Source organism: Chamaea fasciata, unplaced genomic scaffold, assembly GCF_029207755.1.
Source record: "Chamaea fasciata isolate MVZ Bird 193981 ecotype frontalis unplaced genomic scaffold, bChaFas1.0.hap1 SCAF_8, whole genome shotgun sequence".
Taxonomy (NCBI): Eukaryota; Metazoa; Chordata; class Aves; order Passeriformes; family Sylviidae; genus Chamaea; species Chamaea fasciata.
In genome coordinates, this window is record NW_027094093.1 from 16,588,045 (window position 1) to 16,608,123 (window position 20,079).

The 20,079-nt window shown below is 39.0% G+C and overlaps 1 protein-coding gene across 1 annotated transcript in view; it reads left to right on the plus strand.

Annotated features, from left to right (window-relative positions):
- The window catches only part of PDE11A (phosphodiesterase 11A), a 107,797-nt gene that overhangs the window by 64,985 nt on the left and 22,733 nt on the right, over window positions 1-20,079 (plus strand). Inside the window, exons 11-15 of the mRNA XM_066189858.1 lie at window positions 8,690-8,836; window positions 8,940-9,047; window positions 13,780-13,889; window positions 16,490-16,580; window positions 19,572-19,672. Coding sequence (XP_066045955.1) covers window positions 8,690-8,836; window positions 8,940-9,047; window positions 13,780-13,889; window positions 16,490-16,580; window positions 19,572-19,672 — 557 coding nt within the window. The remainder of the gene's footprint in view (window positions 1-8,689; window positions 8,837-8,939; window positions 9,048-13,779; window positions 13,890-16,489; window positions 16,581-19,571; window positions 19,673-20,079) is intronic.

A 20,079-nucleotide genomic window follows, 5' to 3' on the forward strand; every position in this document is an offset into this window, starting at 1 on the left:
GCCAACAATTTTATTTTTTTTTTCATTCCTCCATCAGCTGGTGAGAATGAGGCTGTGCTGAAAGGGCTGTTCCCACACATGAGCATGTGAATGACCATGCTTCTATGCAATATTAATGTAGGCTCTGGGATTATTTGAAAGAAAAAAATTCCCTGCATGCACACTTGTTTTCTAGATCAATTTGGGATGCATGGGCCTGGGTCATCCAAGCAAAACATTATCTAGCCTATATTATGTACAAAAATATTTGTAATTGCAATCTTGTATACTGTCTGCTCAGAGTGGAGTCTGCTATTGGTTTAGTCTGGGCAAAATCCCCGACAGAGTAAACATAGTTTCTAAGAGAAATTGTGTCAGTAGTTCTGTGGGTTTAGTCTTTCAAATTTAAACTACAAACACTTTACATGTATGAAAAATCGACTATAGCACACTCACACCCCCATCATAATCTGCCTGTGCATACAACAGCTTGCTTTATTGCTTTAGCATAACTTGCCTACCCCTGCTTTCTCTGCTGCCACACAGCTCTGTGTGTTCTGTCCCTGCAACAAGCTCACACACAAAAATCCCACCCCAAAAATAACAAAAAAATCCATCTATGGATGGCCTTCATAAACTCTACTGTTAAGCTGATCCCAGTACTACTTGTGGTACCTCTACTATCCCCGAAGGAAACTTGTTGCTGTGAGGAGTGGTAAGGAAAAGCTATAAGCAGCATAATATATACATGTATTCAAAACATGAATGTCAAGAAACAAGTGTTTATGTCTGTATTGCAGTCTTTTACCTCAAAGTAGTGGTATATGAAAGCAACTTTTGTTTAGAGAAAATTTATAAAGGTAGTAGTATGTGGGTAGTAAATAAGGAGCTAAATAAATATAAGATTTAAGTGCCTATTATTTGGTTTTGAAAGAATAGGATCAGCACATTTTGGGTTTTGTCAAAAAGCTTGTGGTGCTGAGGCTGTGAGTTGTATGTGAACCAGAGGTTGTGCTGTAGTGCATGGTGCTTAGCTTTCCTCTTCTGGGGGGCTCTGTGGATGAAGGGGGCAGTGGAGGATGTACCTTCTGCTCTGGGGAGAGCAGCTGGGCTCAGTGTTCAGCCTGCCCTGCAGAAGCCTCACATGGCATAAGCCTCAGCTTCTGAAGCTGTAGTGAGATGAGCCTCTGGTTTGCAGAGAAGGGTCTTTTGGGCAGTCCTGAGTGCTCCTAGGGAGTGATTTATGGGTTCAGAACAGGGTGACTGGATTTTTTTTAAACCTTCAATCAGAATTTGACAAAAAGTAAGGTGAAACAGACAAAAACATACTTTAAGGGGAATCACATAAATGTTCTCTGTAGGATTCCTGTAAATGTACGTTGTAAGGTTGAAGGCGTTGTCAATATTCTTTATTGTCCCGCTGACAGTATTCTGCTATAGCTGTCACTCTAGTAGGTCTGAAATAGGACTTTCTCCCCAGTGGAGCAGTAACCCACTCATACATTTGCATAACTTTCCCCACCAGTCACTGTACTGCCAGCCTGATTTGTCACAGCTGCCCAGAAAGAAAGTTTCAGTGGCTCCCAGGAAATCCCATCCAGCGCCATTGTGCCCCTGCAGCACCACCATGGCCCCAGGGTGACACGGGACTGGTGGTCCTGCATGTTGGCTTTGGAGCACTGAGAGCTGCTGGAGTGTGCTGGGATCACAAAAATACTGTGATACCAGTGCACGTGCCATTGTGGCTCTGGTGGGATTTTTGCAGTACTGATTCTGGGGTGGTTTTTTTAGTGTCTCTTTCACTTTTTTTCACATGCTCTCTTCCTCTGTGTGCCCAGCTGCAAGTTCCAGGGCACAGTTTGGGCTGTATGTCACCAAATGTGTGAGTTCCCTCCATGTCTTCACATCATGTCTACCCTGAGAAGAGCTTGTCCCTGTTCCTTCCACCCTTAATCATGTTTTTCCTCTTCTGAATCTTCAAGGGAGGAGCTAGAACTTTTCCTCCACTTTCTGGGTATGAAAAGACTACGTTATATCCCACTTTCCTCACCCTCCCAAATTTACAGGCCTGAGGGGGGGGGAAGTCCACATTACCGATTCTGCTCTTCATGGGAGTAACAAAGCTGACTTTTTGCCACCAAAACCAAAGTAAAGCTTTGTGGGAAATGGCAGCCTGACACTTTTGTAGTATAGAGAAATAGTTGCCCTAGGTTTGCTGCTTGTGTTTGTTTGAAATTCTGAAACAGAGACTGAATAGACTCTTTTGTACAAACTTCTCATCCGCACTGATGGTCATAAAAACTCGACAGTTGCTAGCCTGCAGTATGTGACACACTGGTTCTTTCCTAATCACCATCGGCCAAAAGGACGTGAACACTCCCCAGCGCGCCTTGGGAGATCATTGTGTCCAATGTGCATGCCCTGTAAAACTCCAGCCCTGGGCTGCTGTGGTTATGGACTTTGGCTTTAAGAATAATAGATGCCTAAACCATTAATTGTTTTTATTTTATGCCGCTGTTCTTTTAAAATCAAAATTTCTTGTTCCTTTTATAGGCTGCCATATATTTTCTTTCTGTGTACTAGGAAACAACTCTAGCATCAAGGATTGATTTTTAGTAACATAAAATAACGTTTTTTCTGTCTATTATAGTTTGTAACAAAATTTTATTTGTCGTTTTTATCTCTGAAATGTATTATTTCTTTTTGATGTGTCTCAATTTCAGAAAGCGATATGTTCAAATAGGATTGATTGACTGATAGAAATATTCAAAATGCTTTTTGCTTTTTAGCTATATTTCTGGGGCTAGCTTTGGAAATAGCATGTGTAACATTCTAATGGCATACCTTTCCTTGCCCTTTTAAAATTAAGATTATAGGAAGACAAATCCTTTCCTCAGGCACATCCAGTTTTATCCCAAAAGCAGAAAGTAAATACTAGACTTTGTCCTAAGCCCACACTGCATGATAATAATAAAAAAATCCTAAATGTTCTATTTGATAGTGATATATTGCTTAATGACTACTTTTCTCGTTCTGATAGAAGAAGAAGACTAAATAACTTCCTTAATGCTGTGAAGTTTCTCTTTTAATTAAAAGAAACAACGGCATCATGCTAAGCAGTAGTTATATTTGGTAAATGGCTAAACCAAACACAACTTTTTGAAACAAGTCTAAATGCGACTTTCTTTGTTTTACCTTTCATGTCTAAAGTACATGTTAAGCTGTTAATTTGCCATTCGAAGGTGGAGCACACACATATACATGCTTCAGCTGCAGATTTTGAAGCTGGATGCATGTACTGCATTATTCTTGGTTTACAGATGTAAAACTTTGACTAAATCAAGGAATGACCTTTTCCAGCAAAGGGCTCAGACACCTACTGTGGGACTTGGGGCAGAGTTGGGGCATTTGATTGCCCAATTGCAACCCCCTGTTTCTCTGTGGGGTTAATCTCAGGTGGTATAAAATACACAAATCCTGTTCCACCATGCCTTTCATCCAACAACTGTTCAGATGTAAGACATTCACAGAGACTGGAACATCGAAGGAGTCTGGTAGATCTGACAGCTGCAAAGTGTGTTTTTATGGCAGCATGAGGTGTCCTGGGGGCAGGGGAGTACAACTAGTTGGTCTCAAAAGCTCTTTCCAAGCTAAACAAGACTGTGTTTCAGGGTGATTTCACTATTGAAGGAAGAGTAATGTGTTCCTGTGATAATCATGTTAAGAAAACTATTAAAATCAAAATCAAGAGGAAGATACACATCAGTCCTTTCCATACCCACTCCCCTTTATTGTATATATTGGAAAATTCCCTTTTAATGCCAGTGTCCTGCTTCTGCTTCAGTTGGTCATTGGAAAAGAGGTGCTAACTCAGGGTTGTGAAGGGCACACTTGCCATCCACAGTCTCCAGTAACAGATGGAGGCCTTTAAAAGCCAGTTTGCTCTGGGCATTAAACATGCCAGAGCTGCAACATTTGATTCTCTCTCTTTTGGAGAGACTAAATGTGTCAGACTGGAATATAACAGGCTTTGTTCTTCCATGGCTATGAAGAAGTACAAAATCTGTCCACTGCTGCTAATAACTGACTATAAAGATATATTTTAAAAGATGCCTGCCTGCAGCTATAAATATAAGCAAATATTTTAGAGGCCTTTATATATGAAAAGAACCTTTCACAAATAAAAATCTTTGCCATCAGAAAATGATGTCTTTGAAATGGCTTCGTGGAATCATAGAAGATTATGTGAGAGATAATGAAGGCAGCACATTTAAGTATTCTTCACTTTGATACTTTTTCTTCAGCTTTTGATGATCATCCTCTAAGGTTTTTCAGATCCTAATCTTCTGAGAGAGATTTGAGATGAAGAGATACTTGAAAAGGCAATTTTATTTCTTCTGTGTGTGTCATGTTGTCTGGAGCTCCAGTTTCACTCAAGTGTACATGAGGTCAGATCCTGACCTGCTATTCGAATAGTATGTGGACTCTGGACTCTAACAGCACCCCTGGGATTTAAGATGTGCACCACATTGTTTTGCCATTCTTTTGCTACATTAGGATATATATTTTATGAGATAGCTTTATATATGTTAAATATAATCAAGTTTCTTGCTTGAAACTTTCCATCAGTCTGGCAGTATTTTCTGATGAGGAGACCTTGCTGATCATTCCACGTGCCACTGCAAATAAGGCTATGCAAAAAGTGGACTACATTCAGTAAGTGGAAGCTGCTGTTACAGAATAGTTCTGGTATTGCATAGGAAGGAAGCTTTGTATACCAAATGGCAGAATGTTCCTTTTTCATAAACAAAGCCATACGAATATAATTATCAGTATGTTTCAAAATACTTTTCTTGCATAATATGTACTGATGTCTTATCCACATAGGTACTAAAACTGAAGTAGAGAAATTTTAAGATGACATGGCAAAGTAAGATGTCACTGTTTTCTGTGTTTAGCTGGACTGTTACCATGGTAGTACACATTTTACAAAGGAAGAAAGCTTTGGGAAGAACTCACTAGTTTCTTCACGTCTGATTTTATCATATTATCAAATATGGATACAGAAGATTGTGAAGAATATGCTATTCGATCAGTTAGTGCAAAATCATTTAGTAAGCATTTTCCTTCTTAGGCTTTATTCATTCACAGAAGCCCAAAGGCTTATTAATACTGAACCAAAAACATGATTTTTTTGTTCCTAAGGCTGTCTTTTATAGTGGCTAGAATTGTGACTGTGTGGGGAAAGCCACTTTGATGTTCCATGTGTTTTGCAGTAGGAGGGTCATTAATGACATATGGCCTTTTGTGATGGCTGATGGAAACTAAGGCTCAACCAATCCCTTGTCTCTTACCCGTTCACAAGTACTGAGCAGGCTGTGATAGAATTTAAGCGGTAGCAAAGAGCAATGAGGAAAGGAGAATCTGTCTCCAATCCAAATTGAGTACAAAGGTGTTTTTCCTCCTTCCTGTATTCATTCCACCCTATTCCATGCATGCCTGAGTATGGAGTAACCACAGATTTTATCCTTATGCTCTGGTTTGGAGGCATGACATCCTCTTTTTCGAGGATGATATTTTCCTAGTCTGGCAACTGCCAAGTTTGTATTCTATTAGGCAAGACCAGTTGCCTTCCATGTGTTCAGCCAAACTTGTGCTTTTGATTCCTTTCAAGACAAATTTTCAAGACAAATACTGGGGGTATGGAAATGTGACCAGAGGAGGCACATCCAGCTTTAACTTGCCATAAGCTCATAGAAGAGTCATGAATTCTCCTCAAGGATACAAAGAACATTGAAATTGCTTGATTCACAGGGTAGAAAGATTCCAGAGTAAAATGTTCTTAATTGTTTTTAGAAAAGGGAAATTGAACTTCAAAGTGTTAAAAAACCCATAGCCTTTTAAGTGATTCTAAATCACTGGGGTGCTTTAAAAACCAATTTCACTGTAACTTGAATTTTAATTGCCTGCCCCTTCTTTTGCTGTCATGGTACTTTCATCCTCTCTGTTTTTCTGAAAGAGAGTGTTGTTATTCTTGTTTATTTTAAGAAATCCACTGAAATTTTTCCTGCAGAGCTGCAAAATTTCAGGGAGGGATATGTTTTAGTATTCTGCGTTATTAATATTTTTTTATATCTCTGTAATTAACAAAATGAAGTTTTAATGACTGTTCTCTTATAAACCCTGGACTTTTGCATTTCTAGCCTAAGAAGTTGAGGATAGTCAATGCCAGGTGCAGCCAGAATATTGCTGCAGCCCCACAACATATCATTTTTTTAACATTATTCAAATTAGGCTCTGCACTCATAATTCTGTTGTTTCCTTTATTGCTGTTGTAAAGCAAATGGTTCTTTTATACAAATGTTATCTCCTGGCTATTAATTCAGCAGTTATTTTGGATTATGGCACTCCTGTTAAATTTAGGAATGTAAAACCTCATAAATATTTAGAAGTTTCAGACTGACGTAGGAAGAAATTGTTTTTGACTTGCTTTGTTAATATCTTGTTGTTCAATTTGTAATAGATTTGGAATATATTGTTATTTCTCCACAAAATTTGCTTGACAAATGGAAAAACAATTTTAATTGAGCAACAGCTTCAAGCGTTCTACCTTGAACTGCAACAGGCTGATAAAAGTGTTGGTTTCCAGAAAAAATAGCAACGAAAAGATCTGTTTTTCTTTCAGAGGCCAAAAACTGAAAATGTTAATTAGATCCCCCTTCAAAGTTAATGAAAATGCAGCAGTAGGTTTTTAAAGACTGTTTTGATAAACAGTTTCAAGAAGGTCTACTCACAATCAAGTGCTTCTCTTTCAGCTTGTTACTTAAGCTTTTCACTAAGGAACTAAGGAGTATGATGTACAAATGTGTTTCTTCCCAAAAAAAAGGGATTATATTGAGAGTCTTATTTCTATGCAGTGAGTGTGTTCATAGACTTAATATTAATGTGCAACTCCAGTATCCCCCAAGTCTTCGAAGAATAACTGAACGATAAAAAAGTCACCATTTTTGTAAGACTGCTGAAGGTCTGGATGGCACAGTCTCTGAGCCAGCATTTCTGCTTCACACCTAACCATATTTTCTTTCTTTCTTTATCCTCGAAGTATAGACATAGTTTTTCAGATCTTAAGGGCTGTTAAGGTGTAACTCCTGTTGGGATCATCTAGAAGTATTCCAAATATTTCAGTGAATACTCAAAAAAAGATGCTGAATTGATTCAGCCTGGATAAGTATGTTAGCAGACAACTGAGTGTGCAGTTAACAGACCTTACATCTCTGCCTGCATGCTCCAGAGGTTCTTAAGCAGTCCTGGGATGACACTTGACTTGATGGGTTTGCTGTATTTGCTTTATCAGTTTAACTCCCTGCCATGACTTTCTGAGGTACTGATCCAAAAAGACTTTTCTTTAACCTAGCGAGGAAGTTAAAACCACAGTGTTAATACTATTTTATGACAGGTTTACACCATCTTCTCTTATGTGGTATAGCTAAAGCAGCTTAATCTCTGCATAAAGTAATTATTGAGGTGGCACTTTTTCTTCAGTTGAAAGAAGATTTTTACATGTCAGTAATTTGTAGTTAGAGTGCAGTATTTCACAACACAAGTTTTCAAAAAGGACACCATAAAGTAGTCACAAAGAACCTGTAACAGTCAAGGTGAACTTACATTGCAGTTGCATGAACTAATCGGTATTTTATGCAAGTGTGTAGCTGGATATTCCATACCAGCTGTGTCCATGTGATTTTAACTAATTCAGCATTGTCCAGCTCATAGCCTGTGGGCTGGATCCAGCCCCTTTGAGAGGCTTCTACCTGACCCATCACCTTCTCATGTGGCAGACAGGGGACAGATGCTCCTTCAGCAAATGCCCCTCCTGCACCTGCCCTCTCTAGAGAGATGAGCAGCAAGTCTATAGGGGCATAAGGAAGGTGAAAGAAGCCTGGGAGGTTTGTCAGCACCTCTGCCTGGCTCATGCAGGTGCTGCCACTGAGCAAGCCACAGCATATCTGTGTGCTCAACTAAATACATCAGCCAGTCTGGCACACATTCCCATGTTTGTGTGTGCAAGAGCAGCTCATTCCTCTCTTACAAACAGAAGTCCCTGTTATACAAAGCAAAATGTAAGGCTTTTGCTGTTGTTTTATTGACTTACTATACAATCAGCATGTTGAAAATTCTTTTAGTACTTCTAGACATTCCTTGTATTCCTCTACTTCTATGTGTGTGTAGTCAATAGCATAAAGCAAAGGGCGCTTGTATGTTTATGACTGTGAAGGCATTTGGATGAAGAAATGCTGCAGAGCAGTATATTTACTTTGCATTTCTAAATGGTAGCAATTAAAACTCACAGCTTCTGGCTATCCAGATGTTTCTTGCATTACAGCACTGTAATTTGCATTGGAATATATTGGGTTATGGCAGTGGCTGTAAAGTGGTCAGCTTTCAGTCTAAATGCTGTATCTGAGCTCCAGTTGGGATGGTGAACATATTTCCTGCTCATACCAGGTTCCTCTCCTTCCCACTGTTTCCATGCTCTGTTAGCTTGACGTGTTTGTGTTTCTCAGATGAAGACTTTTACAGCTCAGGATTTGAATCAAGCAGGGGATGTATTGGCAGGTCAGAACTGACGTACGGTTTGTTTCTTGTAAGAGTGAAAAAAAGGAAAAAGGACTGAAGTTTTGAATCAGAAATTTCCCTTTGGCATTTTCAGGCAGCAAACATCCCTCTGGTGTCAGAGCTTGGCATTGACGATATCCATTTTGATGACTTCTCGCTCGATGTGGATGCCATGATTACTGCAGCCCTGCGGATGTTCATGGAACTTGGAATGGTTCAGAAATTTAAAATTGACTATGAGGTAACCATCTGCGCTGCAAATATCTGCTGCTTTTGTCTTGGCACTGCTCTGTCCATTTGTACACATTTAGTAGCCCTGCTACAAATTGTACTTTTAATCTCAGACGCTGTGTAGGTGGCTTTTGACGGTGCGGAAGAACTATCGAATGGTTTTGTATCACAACTGGAGGCACGCTTTCAACGTCTGCCAGCTGATGTTTGCCATGTTAACTGTGAGTATCCAGCTACACAGCCCCATAAGAGCTTTCACTGCCACATTGACTAACCTGTCAAACATTTTCCAGCATTCGATTTCTTTTCTTGTTGTTATGCTACTCATTTCCAATAGCAAAGCAGACAGAACTTATTCAACTTAAGGCAGCACATATTTGGCAAAACCTTATAGTGTTTTAGTGACAGTGATATCATAGGCACATTAAAGTGACTGAAAACAGATGGCAGTCTTGGAGTGCTCTTGTTATTACAGATCTTGATCTAACAAAATGTTTTTCTTTTGGAACTCTTTGATTTGACATTTATTTCAAACTCCTAATTGGGAAGTACAAAACCAAGGATTAGAATCCCAAAGTATTTACTATGTTGATATTTATTATCTCCTTATCCAGCTTCATCTAAATAGTTTTAGAAGGTACTGCCTCAAAACATTTGAAAATTATCTTCCAGCATAGTCATCTAAGTGAAACTTGAGTCTCCACTGGACCCTGTTAACACTTAGAGGTTTTATTAGCACATATCTCCAGCAGCGCCTGTAGCTCCTTTCAGCATACAAGTAAAATTCTGCTGAAATTACAAGTAAATTCTGCTGGAAGTACCAGAGCTAACATACTAGAACAAGTTTACTGCTCTCTCTCCCTACCCCACAGCAACCTCACTGCGTGAAATAACCCATGTTTGGCTAGTTCATTCTTGTAAATGCACCAATAACAAACTCAGAGGTCCTGGATGGCAGAACTTTGTGTATTGGGCAAGAAAAAAAGCTTCTGACTTCCCCTAGCAGGTGAAGATGTTGTTCTAGTGCTTGGTCCATCCCAACAGGATGGGTATGTTTCTGTGAGTGTTGAGGGAGGCATTGTGAAGCTGTACCGTGCACCATGAGACAAAGGAAAGGAAGATGTTCAACGAGAGAACAGTCACCTCTTTCTCTGGGCATGAGGCTGCTCAGCTGCGCAGAATTAACATTGTTTTAGAAGGCACTTGCTGATGCTCTCTAAGGAAATTTGGTTGTAATACCTGGGTGTTGGTACTTTTTATGGTTTTATACACTTGACATGCTTTTTTTTCCCCCCCCTCAGTTTTAGAAAAAAGGAAAAGCATTTTACTCTGGTGAGTATGGGCAAAGGCGGGCAGCGCCGCTGGGTGTGAGTGCCGGCGGCTGCCGGGCCGGGGAAGGCCCAGCGGTGACACCCCTAGGTGGAGCTCCGAGGCCAGGTTTGCGGCACTCTGCTCTGCCGATGGGACCAGGCACCTCCATCCCCGCCAGCACAGAGGCAGGGCCCTGCTGCTCCGGCAGCCACCAGCGCCTGCCTGGCCTCCACCGACAGATGCCCTGATCGTGGCTCTCACTGCCTAATTTCAGAATACTTTTAACAGTCAGCACAGGGATGCAAGCTCTCTGTGAGATGTGATCCGACATTTCTAAGCCAAGTTCTTTTCCTTGCCCACGCTCCTGGTAATAAACAGAATGAGCAATTCCATGTTCAGGGCTGGATGTGAGTGGCCGCAGCACTGGAGTCTCCACACATCCCACCCCGCTTCGCTGTGGCTCTGGCTGAGAACAGAACAAATTCAGATGCTTGATATGTTTGAACTGTTCTCCCTTCCTGATACGGGAAGATTCATTTTGTGCAAAAAAAAAGACACAAAAGAGAGACTTGAGATTAGTAATAATTCAAGGTTTGCTCCTACTGCGTTTGTCTTGGTCATACCATCCAAGTTAGCAGGTGCCTTCTTTGTTCACTGGTAAAAAGGGGAAAATTCTTTGACAAGCCCTTTGAAGGGCTTATCAGAGCCCTTCTCTGCCAGTCAAGAAGGCACTTCTTTGTGTAGTTATTGCATCTTATTTCTGATTTCTCCATGATAGTCAGCAATATAGACTGCCTCACAAATAGAAACCAGTAATTCTATTTTAGGGCATTTTCAAGTAGGATTTACCATAGTATAGTGATGTCCAACCTGTAATGAAGTAGCCTCTAAGGGCCCCACCATACTCCTACTGAATGCACAAGGAAAATTCAGCTGTGTTGAGCAAGGTAAACAACAGAAATTCAACAAAGAGTAAATGGTTGTTTCACTCCTGGTAAACTCAGCCTTTTGTATATCTAAAGCACGCTTCTATATACCTAAGTATGCCTTTTCTCTCTCCTCAACAATCATAAGCCCAGTTCTGCAAGCCATAGTTCTGTTTTTCAGATGCTCAAGAATTCTGAAGACAAGTACTGCAGCAAGGCTGCTCCTCCAAGTTAAGGGAGTACATGAGAGTAAAGTGCAGGATCGAGCCCAGGCTTCATTTTCAGTGCCTTTGCCAACACAGTTCACATTGATACTTATTTCAAAGGGCAAAAATGAACAAGTAAGCAATACCAAATTAAAATCCCATCTGGTGTGCTAATAACAAAACATATAGATGTGGGGCAAGGCATAATGAATGCAATTCATTTCCTCACATGAAAGAATGACCTCCATAACTCACTGGAGATTCTGCCACTCATGAGTTATGGGTCATTCCTTTTCTGGTGAAAATAAATTTTACTGCACCATCATCTACAGCCATGTATTTTTTTTTTCTCTTGTAAATTCAGAAAAGGGGAAATGCAATCCTCTGTTTACTCACATTATGTTCAAAGAAGATATCCCCTTACTGTAGTATTGTTTTAAATTAATTGTTTTTTACTATGTGACATATGCTATATTTCTTTCATATATTCAGTGACAAGACTTTTCATTAAATAAAATGTGGATTTGTTTTTGAGCTATTGCTACTGTTAATAAATTCCTTAATTGGTTTCCCTGCACTTAAAAAACAGGTTGAATCCTTGAATTTAATCCAAGCTTGGATTACACTCAAGAATATTTATTACAACATCAATTTCATATAATAAAACTTCTCTTTTAAGGTATTTTAACTTAGCCATGAATACTTTCTCTAGACCAAAACTGGACACATGGTGTGTTGTCAGTTACAAACTATTTTTAATCTCTTTTTATAAATAGACCTTTATTATTATTATTTGTTATACAAGAGCTATGTTTAAAAAAATAAAATTTAAAAAAAAGAGAAAATGCTATTTTTAGAGGACTTTTTCTACTTGGGTAGATGTTACTGAAACTAAAACAAAAGCAACGCCACTAGAAATCTCCTAATATTCAAGTTATTCTGTACACTAGTGGATTCTACACAAAATTAATTTCTAGTCTTTCTTTTCTTCATACTTGATCATCTTTTCTGCCTTTTAAACTTTAAGCAATTATAAAGCTTTTGTAGCAAGTCTTATGCTTCCTCAATTTCTACTGAAGTGCATTCCTTAGCACCTGAGGGAGCTTGGCTCCCTGCATTGCCTAAGTATTAACTGTGGCCATATTTCAGACTGTCTAAACAGAGAATACTTAGGTTTGAATGTGCATTTCTCTAAGTGTAATTTGTGGTCTTTGGGGTGAAAGCAGAGCTTTCACAGAGTATTGCAGCAACTTACTGGCATTTCTGAATTTAAGTTCCTACCAAGGAAAAGCAACAAGTCCCACTGTATCACTTAAACCCTCTTCTTGCCAGTGGGTAAAATTAGGCCCCTTTGAAAATCAATGAAATTTCTGAATTCTTACATGGTGTTAGGGTTCAGCCTTGGATTGGTCTTCCAATACGAATGTATTTTGTATTTTTGGTATATCATTTCCTTTCATGCTAACAAGATCATGTGGCTAATTAAGGAGTATCACTGAAGACTGGCACTGTGAAAAGACAAGTGTTACGATTTTCCAACTCAGCCAGTAGTTTTTGCAGGCATTATGACCACCTGCTTCTGAAGAGCCAGGTTGCTTCTGCCATGGGTAAGAGGCACAGCACTGACAAGGTGGTGTCTCACAGAGGCTCTAACACCTCCTCCAGATAGGATCTGTTCAGGATACTTGAGGTTAGCAATAGCAGTAAGTGGTTTCTCTGACATGAGCTCACTCAGGCAGGAAGACTACTATGACAAGTACCCAAGAGGAAAAGCACAGTGGTTAGAAAATGGTTTTTTACTTCCTAATTCCAGGATTAACTCCCCCATTCACACAGTCATGTCTGAGCTACTTGTAGGGAATTTCATTGCATCTGTTTTCAAATGCCTCTCCCAAATTCAAGTGGGTATCTGCAGCAGAAATATGCCATTTTAGACATTTCCTCTTTAAATCAGGCTACTTCATTTCACTGTGCTGGATTAAAAAACATCTCCTAATAGTTCATAACAGTTCCACAGAGTATATTTTATCTGGGTTCTTTTAAAGGTCTTCCAACTTAACATGTCAGCTATCTCTGACAATAGGGATTGACTAAGATGGTCATCTCAGGATTGAAGAAATCTAAGTATTTCCCTAAATAATAATTTCAAAATCTTATCAGTTTCGTTTTGAGTTTTTATTTCTCTGATTGAAAAATCCAGTTCCTGTCTCAGTTTGCATTTACTGGTATTTGTTTTCAGCTCTTTTTGCCTTTAGTGCCTCCTGGTTAGCAGAGAAATGACATGCTGGAAATGCAACAAAGAGATAATAACAGATCACTCCAAGGACATTATCTATTCTGCTAACCATCTGACATACAGCAGGGAATAGAATATGACAATAAAGCATTTATCTTCTCCTTACTGAAACATTGATGGTATCAAAACAAAGTTGACTGTTGCTGGATGGACTAACATTACTTATCCCTTTTGCTACTGATAGTTACATCTGCTATTTTTTTTCTGCTCTCAGACCGCAGGATTTCAGGAAATTCTAACTGAAATTGAAATTTTAGCTTTGATTGTGGGATGCTTATGTCACGACCTTGACCACAGGGGAACCAACAATGCCTTCCAAGCCAAGTAAGCTTTCTAATTCTTACTATTTTAATTTGGTTTTCTTCCACAGGAGAGCAAAAGGTGACCAGGACAAAGAATGAAGCATTAATTTCAAGCCTTCTAGGCCAAGGCCAAGTACTCTTATTCCTGTGTGCAGTAAGGGACTATCCATCTCTATCATTCTCTGTTCCTTTAAGTAATTGCTGGCTTGTCCTTTGTGCTGGCTGTTGAACTGACAGCACATATTGAAATGTGGTGCCAAAACTTGATGTTCTTTTCAGGCTCAGCAATTATTGATTCTGGTTTTCAACCCAGGAAGCACCTAAATTGTCTGTCTGGGTTGTTCTTGCTGACTGGGGTGCATGACATTAAGCAAAACCTCGTTCTGCTATTGTGAAGAAAGGAAAGTAAGTGAAACTGAAATAATGCTTTCACAGAAACCATGCTGCTGCCCTCAGGCACAGCAAAGCAGAAGTAGATTTGCAGAAGGTTTAAGAGTGGTACTTCTTACTGTGTAGATAACAGAACTCTTGGACTAAGGTCAAAATTATTCCAAAATCTGCATTCCCTGAGAATAGGAGGGACAACGGAAAATGTCCCCAGCAACATCCTGACCAAGCTGTGAAATAAAGCTGCCAGACACCGAGATTCCTTCAAATCCCATGTTGTTTTCTTCACTCCCCAGTTCCTCTACAGTCAGAATATGAGGCCCCAAGACACTCCTGTCCTGCAGATCCCAGTGTGCATTTGTAGCTTTTTCTGTTCTGCATTACTGCTAATCCTCCCGTGTGATGGGGAAGTGGTCAAATGGTTGTCCAGAGATATTTGAAAGGCAGAGTGATTCTGTATTCGCCTATTTTGTCCTACCTTTCGCAGAAGTACCCCGCTGCAATGTGTGTATGCAAGGGCTGCTGCATTTCTGGGGGCAAGTTGCCTCAGTGACCATCACTCAAACTGATGTTTCTGATGTTCACTAAGCTGCCATTTCCTGAAGTATTGGTGTTGCCATACAATCTCAATGAAACAACGACACTGTCTGGATCTTCAATCACCATAGCAAGGAAAATCAATTGCAGAGCTCCAAAGACAGAGCTCGTGGTGCAAAGGTTACCAAGCACAGCTAGATGCCTTTTTGCAGCTGAGTCTTGAAGAGAATCAAAATAGACGAGACAAATGAGAAGGAAGCTCAGCTGATTGACATTTATGTTCCTAATTTACAAAAACGAGACCTAAGATTTACATCCTGGCCATTATAGGCTCTGATTAAGTTAACCACTTCTCTGCTGCACCATTACACAAGAGTATCTTTTGTGCAGAAGGATAGCTGAGTTAAAGGTACAGGGTTCAGCATTAGACTGCTATCACTCATACTTGTTGTTTGACAACAGAGTACAGAGAGGAGGCTACCATTTTATGACTCTATAAAGAAACTGCTGAAGACATTTAATGAAAGCCAAACATTACCACACATGTATAAAACATCCCTGAAAACAGAAGCTGTAGTTTTCATAACTCTAACTATTATTTATTCCTCTAACCTGCCATAAATTTAAGTATCACATTTTCCTATTTTATCTTCAGTGTCCAATACTGCTGTACTGTATGATGAAAGTTCAAGGGGTATATGATGGAGGCAATATCACAGTTGCCTCAAATGGCTCTGTTATATATGCCAACATCACATTCTCTAGGGATGATGTTTCCTGGACATCCTTTCCTCTCATATAGCTGCTTCTGATAATTAAGTATCAGTATGGTGCAGTTTTATGGTATATGTTCCTAGGAGACTCCTTCTGTCTCTAGCATAATCTCTTATTCTCATTTCTTTGGAAAGAAACCCATCTTGTCACTTTAGGCTGGGTCCCAGAAGTGAAGTACTTTGCCTGAACTACTTTGGTACTTGGTGAACAGTGGCCATTCTGACAATCCAGTCCCATTCTCTCCACCTCCCAGCAATATGCAATTTAATAATATTATTCCATATATTTTTGTCCTTTAAATGTAGAAAACCCACCTGCTCTGTGGATTTTGAATCTGATTTTGGTTTAGACAATAAATGTGATGAGAAAATTCATTCTAGAGATATGCTAAGCTTTACTTTTATATTCACTTCTCTCTCTTGAGGTTAGCAATAGCAGTAAGTGTTCTTTGTTACCTTAGTATTTGCAGTTGGGTTTTTTGTTGTTCTGTTTTGGGGTTTTATTTTACAAGTTTGTAGTTACCAATGGTAAGGCCTCATGTTTATGTCTGTTAAGAATTAAAAATAAAAGGTAGCAGAGGAACAGCCAATTCCAGCTCAAGGACATAACTGTGTGTTATCTTTAATGCACAGCTCTTCTGCTGCAGTGTCTGTGCTGTTGCTGAGGCACTTTAAAAGCTGCATTACAAAATTTCTTGTAGTTCCAGAAAAATCTTTAGTCAGCTGGCAATATTTAGCATAGACTGGAACATAAATGCTTTGTATGTGGATTTAAATCAGTATTTTGATCTCATCAGCTGTCTTAAGTGAGGTTGCTGAAGTGGAGGTGGAGAGTGTGGCAACGTGCTTTTGTTACTAATTGTCTCTGAAACCTGCTTCGTAAGTAGGCGAGCAGGATGTGTTGACTTCCCATGTTCTGTTTCAGGAGTGGATCAGCCTTAGCTCAGCTCTATGGCACCTCTGCTACCTTGGAGCACCACCATTTCAATCACGCTGTCATGATTCTCCAAAGTGAGGTACAAAAGCATTACTATTAATCTCACTGTAAGCTGTTGGGCAGTTTCAGCTGTAGAAAGGAAATACCATGTACAGTACCTTTTTAATGCCCTCTCCTTGAGGAATTATTTATTGGTTACCACAAAGGTCACAACTAGCACAAAATTAAACAACTACAAATGCTGATCATAGAGCCCAGAGATTATATCTGTCTCAATCAGCAAGGGGCAAGGAGAATACATCCTAATCATATTGTCAGCTTTTCTCACTCTTCTTACATATATCCTGCTCAGTGGTTTATAGGTAGCTGAAACAGGTGCTTACCTTTCCCCACAGGCCATCCTTTACTGCACCAATTTAATTTCTTTGACAGCCTTTCAGTAATCAGTATTTTTATGATTTTTTCATAATTTAATACACTATCTTTTAAAATTAAAATCAGCAATATCATGCTGTTCAAAGTACAGTAATTGCTTGGCAGATACCTGTGAAGACATAGCTCTTGCTAGAATATCTTGCATGTAACACTATACAGAATATACTACACCATGCATTTAATAACTGAGAAAAGTGGAAGGATGGACATGGAGTCCTTTCAAAATAATGGATGCATTTTCTTAATTTACAGAGATTGGCTGCTACAAAATACATTGAGTAAATACAAAACCAAAACTGCTGTGCATGCAGCACAGTTGGAGACCATAGCCTGATCTGCACTAACTTCTGAAGAGATCTGGAATGTCTCACGATCACAGACAAGTGGGAACAGGGTGATGGCTTTACCTCTGCGTTCACATCCAGGGAGATTTGTCACAGAACTGCACCTTTAGTGTTCAGCTCTTTGATGTTATATTTAAAAAGTAAACATAGGAAAGGAGAGCACCAGCATGAGATTTAAACAGCTCAATCAGTTTAGCCTAGGCCAGCTCATCCAAAAGGTGATACTACGAATTAAATGGCTCCTTATACTGCCAGGGAAAAGGTGTATGAAAAAGCAGCATTTGAATGCTAAGCAGACTGGTTCAGAATAGGAAAAAAGAAAAGTGGTTTGGGTGGGGGTTTTTTGTTGCAGTTTTTCCCCTAAACTAATAACACTGTTCAGCCTCTGAAAGAAGCTTTTCTGGAAAACAGTGAATTCTCTAGTTCCTGAAATCATTATAATTGATTGTCTCAGGCTCAAGATATGGACAACTCTGTAAAAGTTCATTGATCATGTCAGTCTAGATGCTTTTCTTTATCTTTTCCAGCTTAAAAATCAAGAATTTTATGAAAAAAAATTATTTGGACTCTATTCTGGCTTCTTCCAGAGATGTAAAATATTACTTGAAATGCAAATCCTCACCTTTGATCATTCAGACAGCTTCTTCTCCAGGTCCTCATGTCTAAACCAGAAAACGAATGCTATGGAATTTTTATCCAACACATAATGTTGGATAATGGAACACAGCATTGCTTGGTTTGGAATAAATGCAGATTTGGAACCTCCAATCTACTTAAAGAGACACCTTCTGTTACCAGCTGAGCAATTGGTCTCTCTCAAATAAGCTGAAATATTCTGTCCTTGCTGTCTAGTTGGAAACATATGTTCTATCACTTGTTCACATTTTTAGCATATTGGACTGAGGGGCTATTTATCCTTTACTCTTTACATGCTAACTTCAATGTAAGTGCTCGTGGGCACTGTAGTGACATGGTTTTATACTCCATGAAACAGGTCAGAAAGGCAGTAGATATTACAGAATAACAAACAACTTGGTAAATTAGGCCTGTTGCAAGAACTCCTATTTTCTTCTCAGTACCTTGGTTTGTTTGTTGTTTTTTTTTTTTTAATAATGTTCAGATTCACAAAGCATTCTCAATATTTAGCTGAAATGGAATAATTTTATGCATGGGAATTTTTTTTTTTTTTAGTCCAACAATTAGCTTCTCCTTTAAAAAATGCCACCTCTACCTCCCCAGAACTTATCTTATATATATGTCCTCATACCATCATGATTACAGTAACCCTTTTGCTGGAAAATTCTTGGTTTTAAGGGGATTTTAATCTTCCTAAGCAGTAGATGGCAGTGCATACTGAATGTGGGCACTACAGGACTAAATATCACCAAAATAAGACCCTGTTTAGAAAGAATTTCAATATTTATGTGGGAGATTAGGAAAAAAAAGACCTGTAATACGTTTATGTATGTTAATATATGTGACTATTGTCACAAAGATCATTTCTTAAGTTTACTTTTAGGGTTTTTCATTGATTTTGTTTCTTTCATCTTATTTTCTCAAGAATTTCACAGAGGAATTATAGGGCCTCTGCCCCACCTCTTTTCAAAAATTCAGTTACAAAAGAACCTTCCCCCTCTCAAACAGAAACATCAAATAATTAATTTCCTTTCATTTTGGCCATAGAGCATCTTTCAAATTCTTAATCCACAATCCCTTAAAAGGCAGCCACAAAGGGTATTTAAACTGCTTACAAAGTTGTGGTTCTTTAGCCTACATAGGCAATGGCTGAATACACTGTAGGACAAGACAGTAATGGGCAGAGTGAGCAAATGGGCTGCTTTGAATGAAAAACTGATTTAGTGCCCTTGACTGCTCTAACAGCAGTTTGTGTGCCTGCAAGCAGCAGCACAGATAAATCTATTAGGATCACTACTCAAAAGCTCCAATATGCAGCTCCCCAAAACATTTAATAAGATGAGAGATTGAGATGTATCCACAGTTTTTCCCCATAAACTGAGTCTGTGCAGGGTGAGAGCAGAGAGTAAATCTTTACTCGACAGGCTATAATTTCAGCAGAGTTTAGAAAAACATACCAGGTGCTTGATAACAATCATCAACTCTTCTGCCTCAATGTAATCTCAGCAGTATTAACATTATAATTTTGTTGTAGTTTTGCCATGAATCAGAAAAGGCTTGTGTTACAGGGAAACAGTAGACTAACAAGTTAGAAAACCTTTTAAAAACCTATATTGATTGTTAGCCCTCTATCTCTTTTATCTCTTTCATTATAGGGTCACAACATCTTTGCTAACTTGTCCTCTAAGGACTACAGTGACCTTATGCAGCTTCTAAAGCAGTCGATACTGGCAACAGACCTCACTCTGTATTTTGAGTAAGTATTGGCATTTCTGGTATTTGATGAATGAAAACTCAGAGAACTTACTCTAATGACCTATTAAATACCAATAAGGATACATAATACGAGAAATTAGTGTTTAGCTATGGTTGAAGAGGTTTAGTCTAATACTTAGTGTCTTTTAGACTAATAGAAATATCTCAAGTGTCCAAGTAAGTTTTGCTTTAATGTGTAGCATGTAATCTGTATCAACCAAAAGCAAGCAAAATCCTAGGTTTATACTTCAAAGAAATTCCAGGAACCAGTTACAGCTCAGTCACATAATTTTTCTGTCCCTTCTATGATCATTTCTTCCGGCATATAGAAAATCATTGACATTTGAGAATTCTTTTCCACCATTTCAGCATTTCTAAACGTGTATGCTAAGAAATACTGTATTTAGT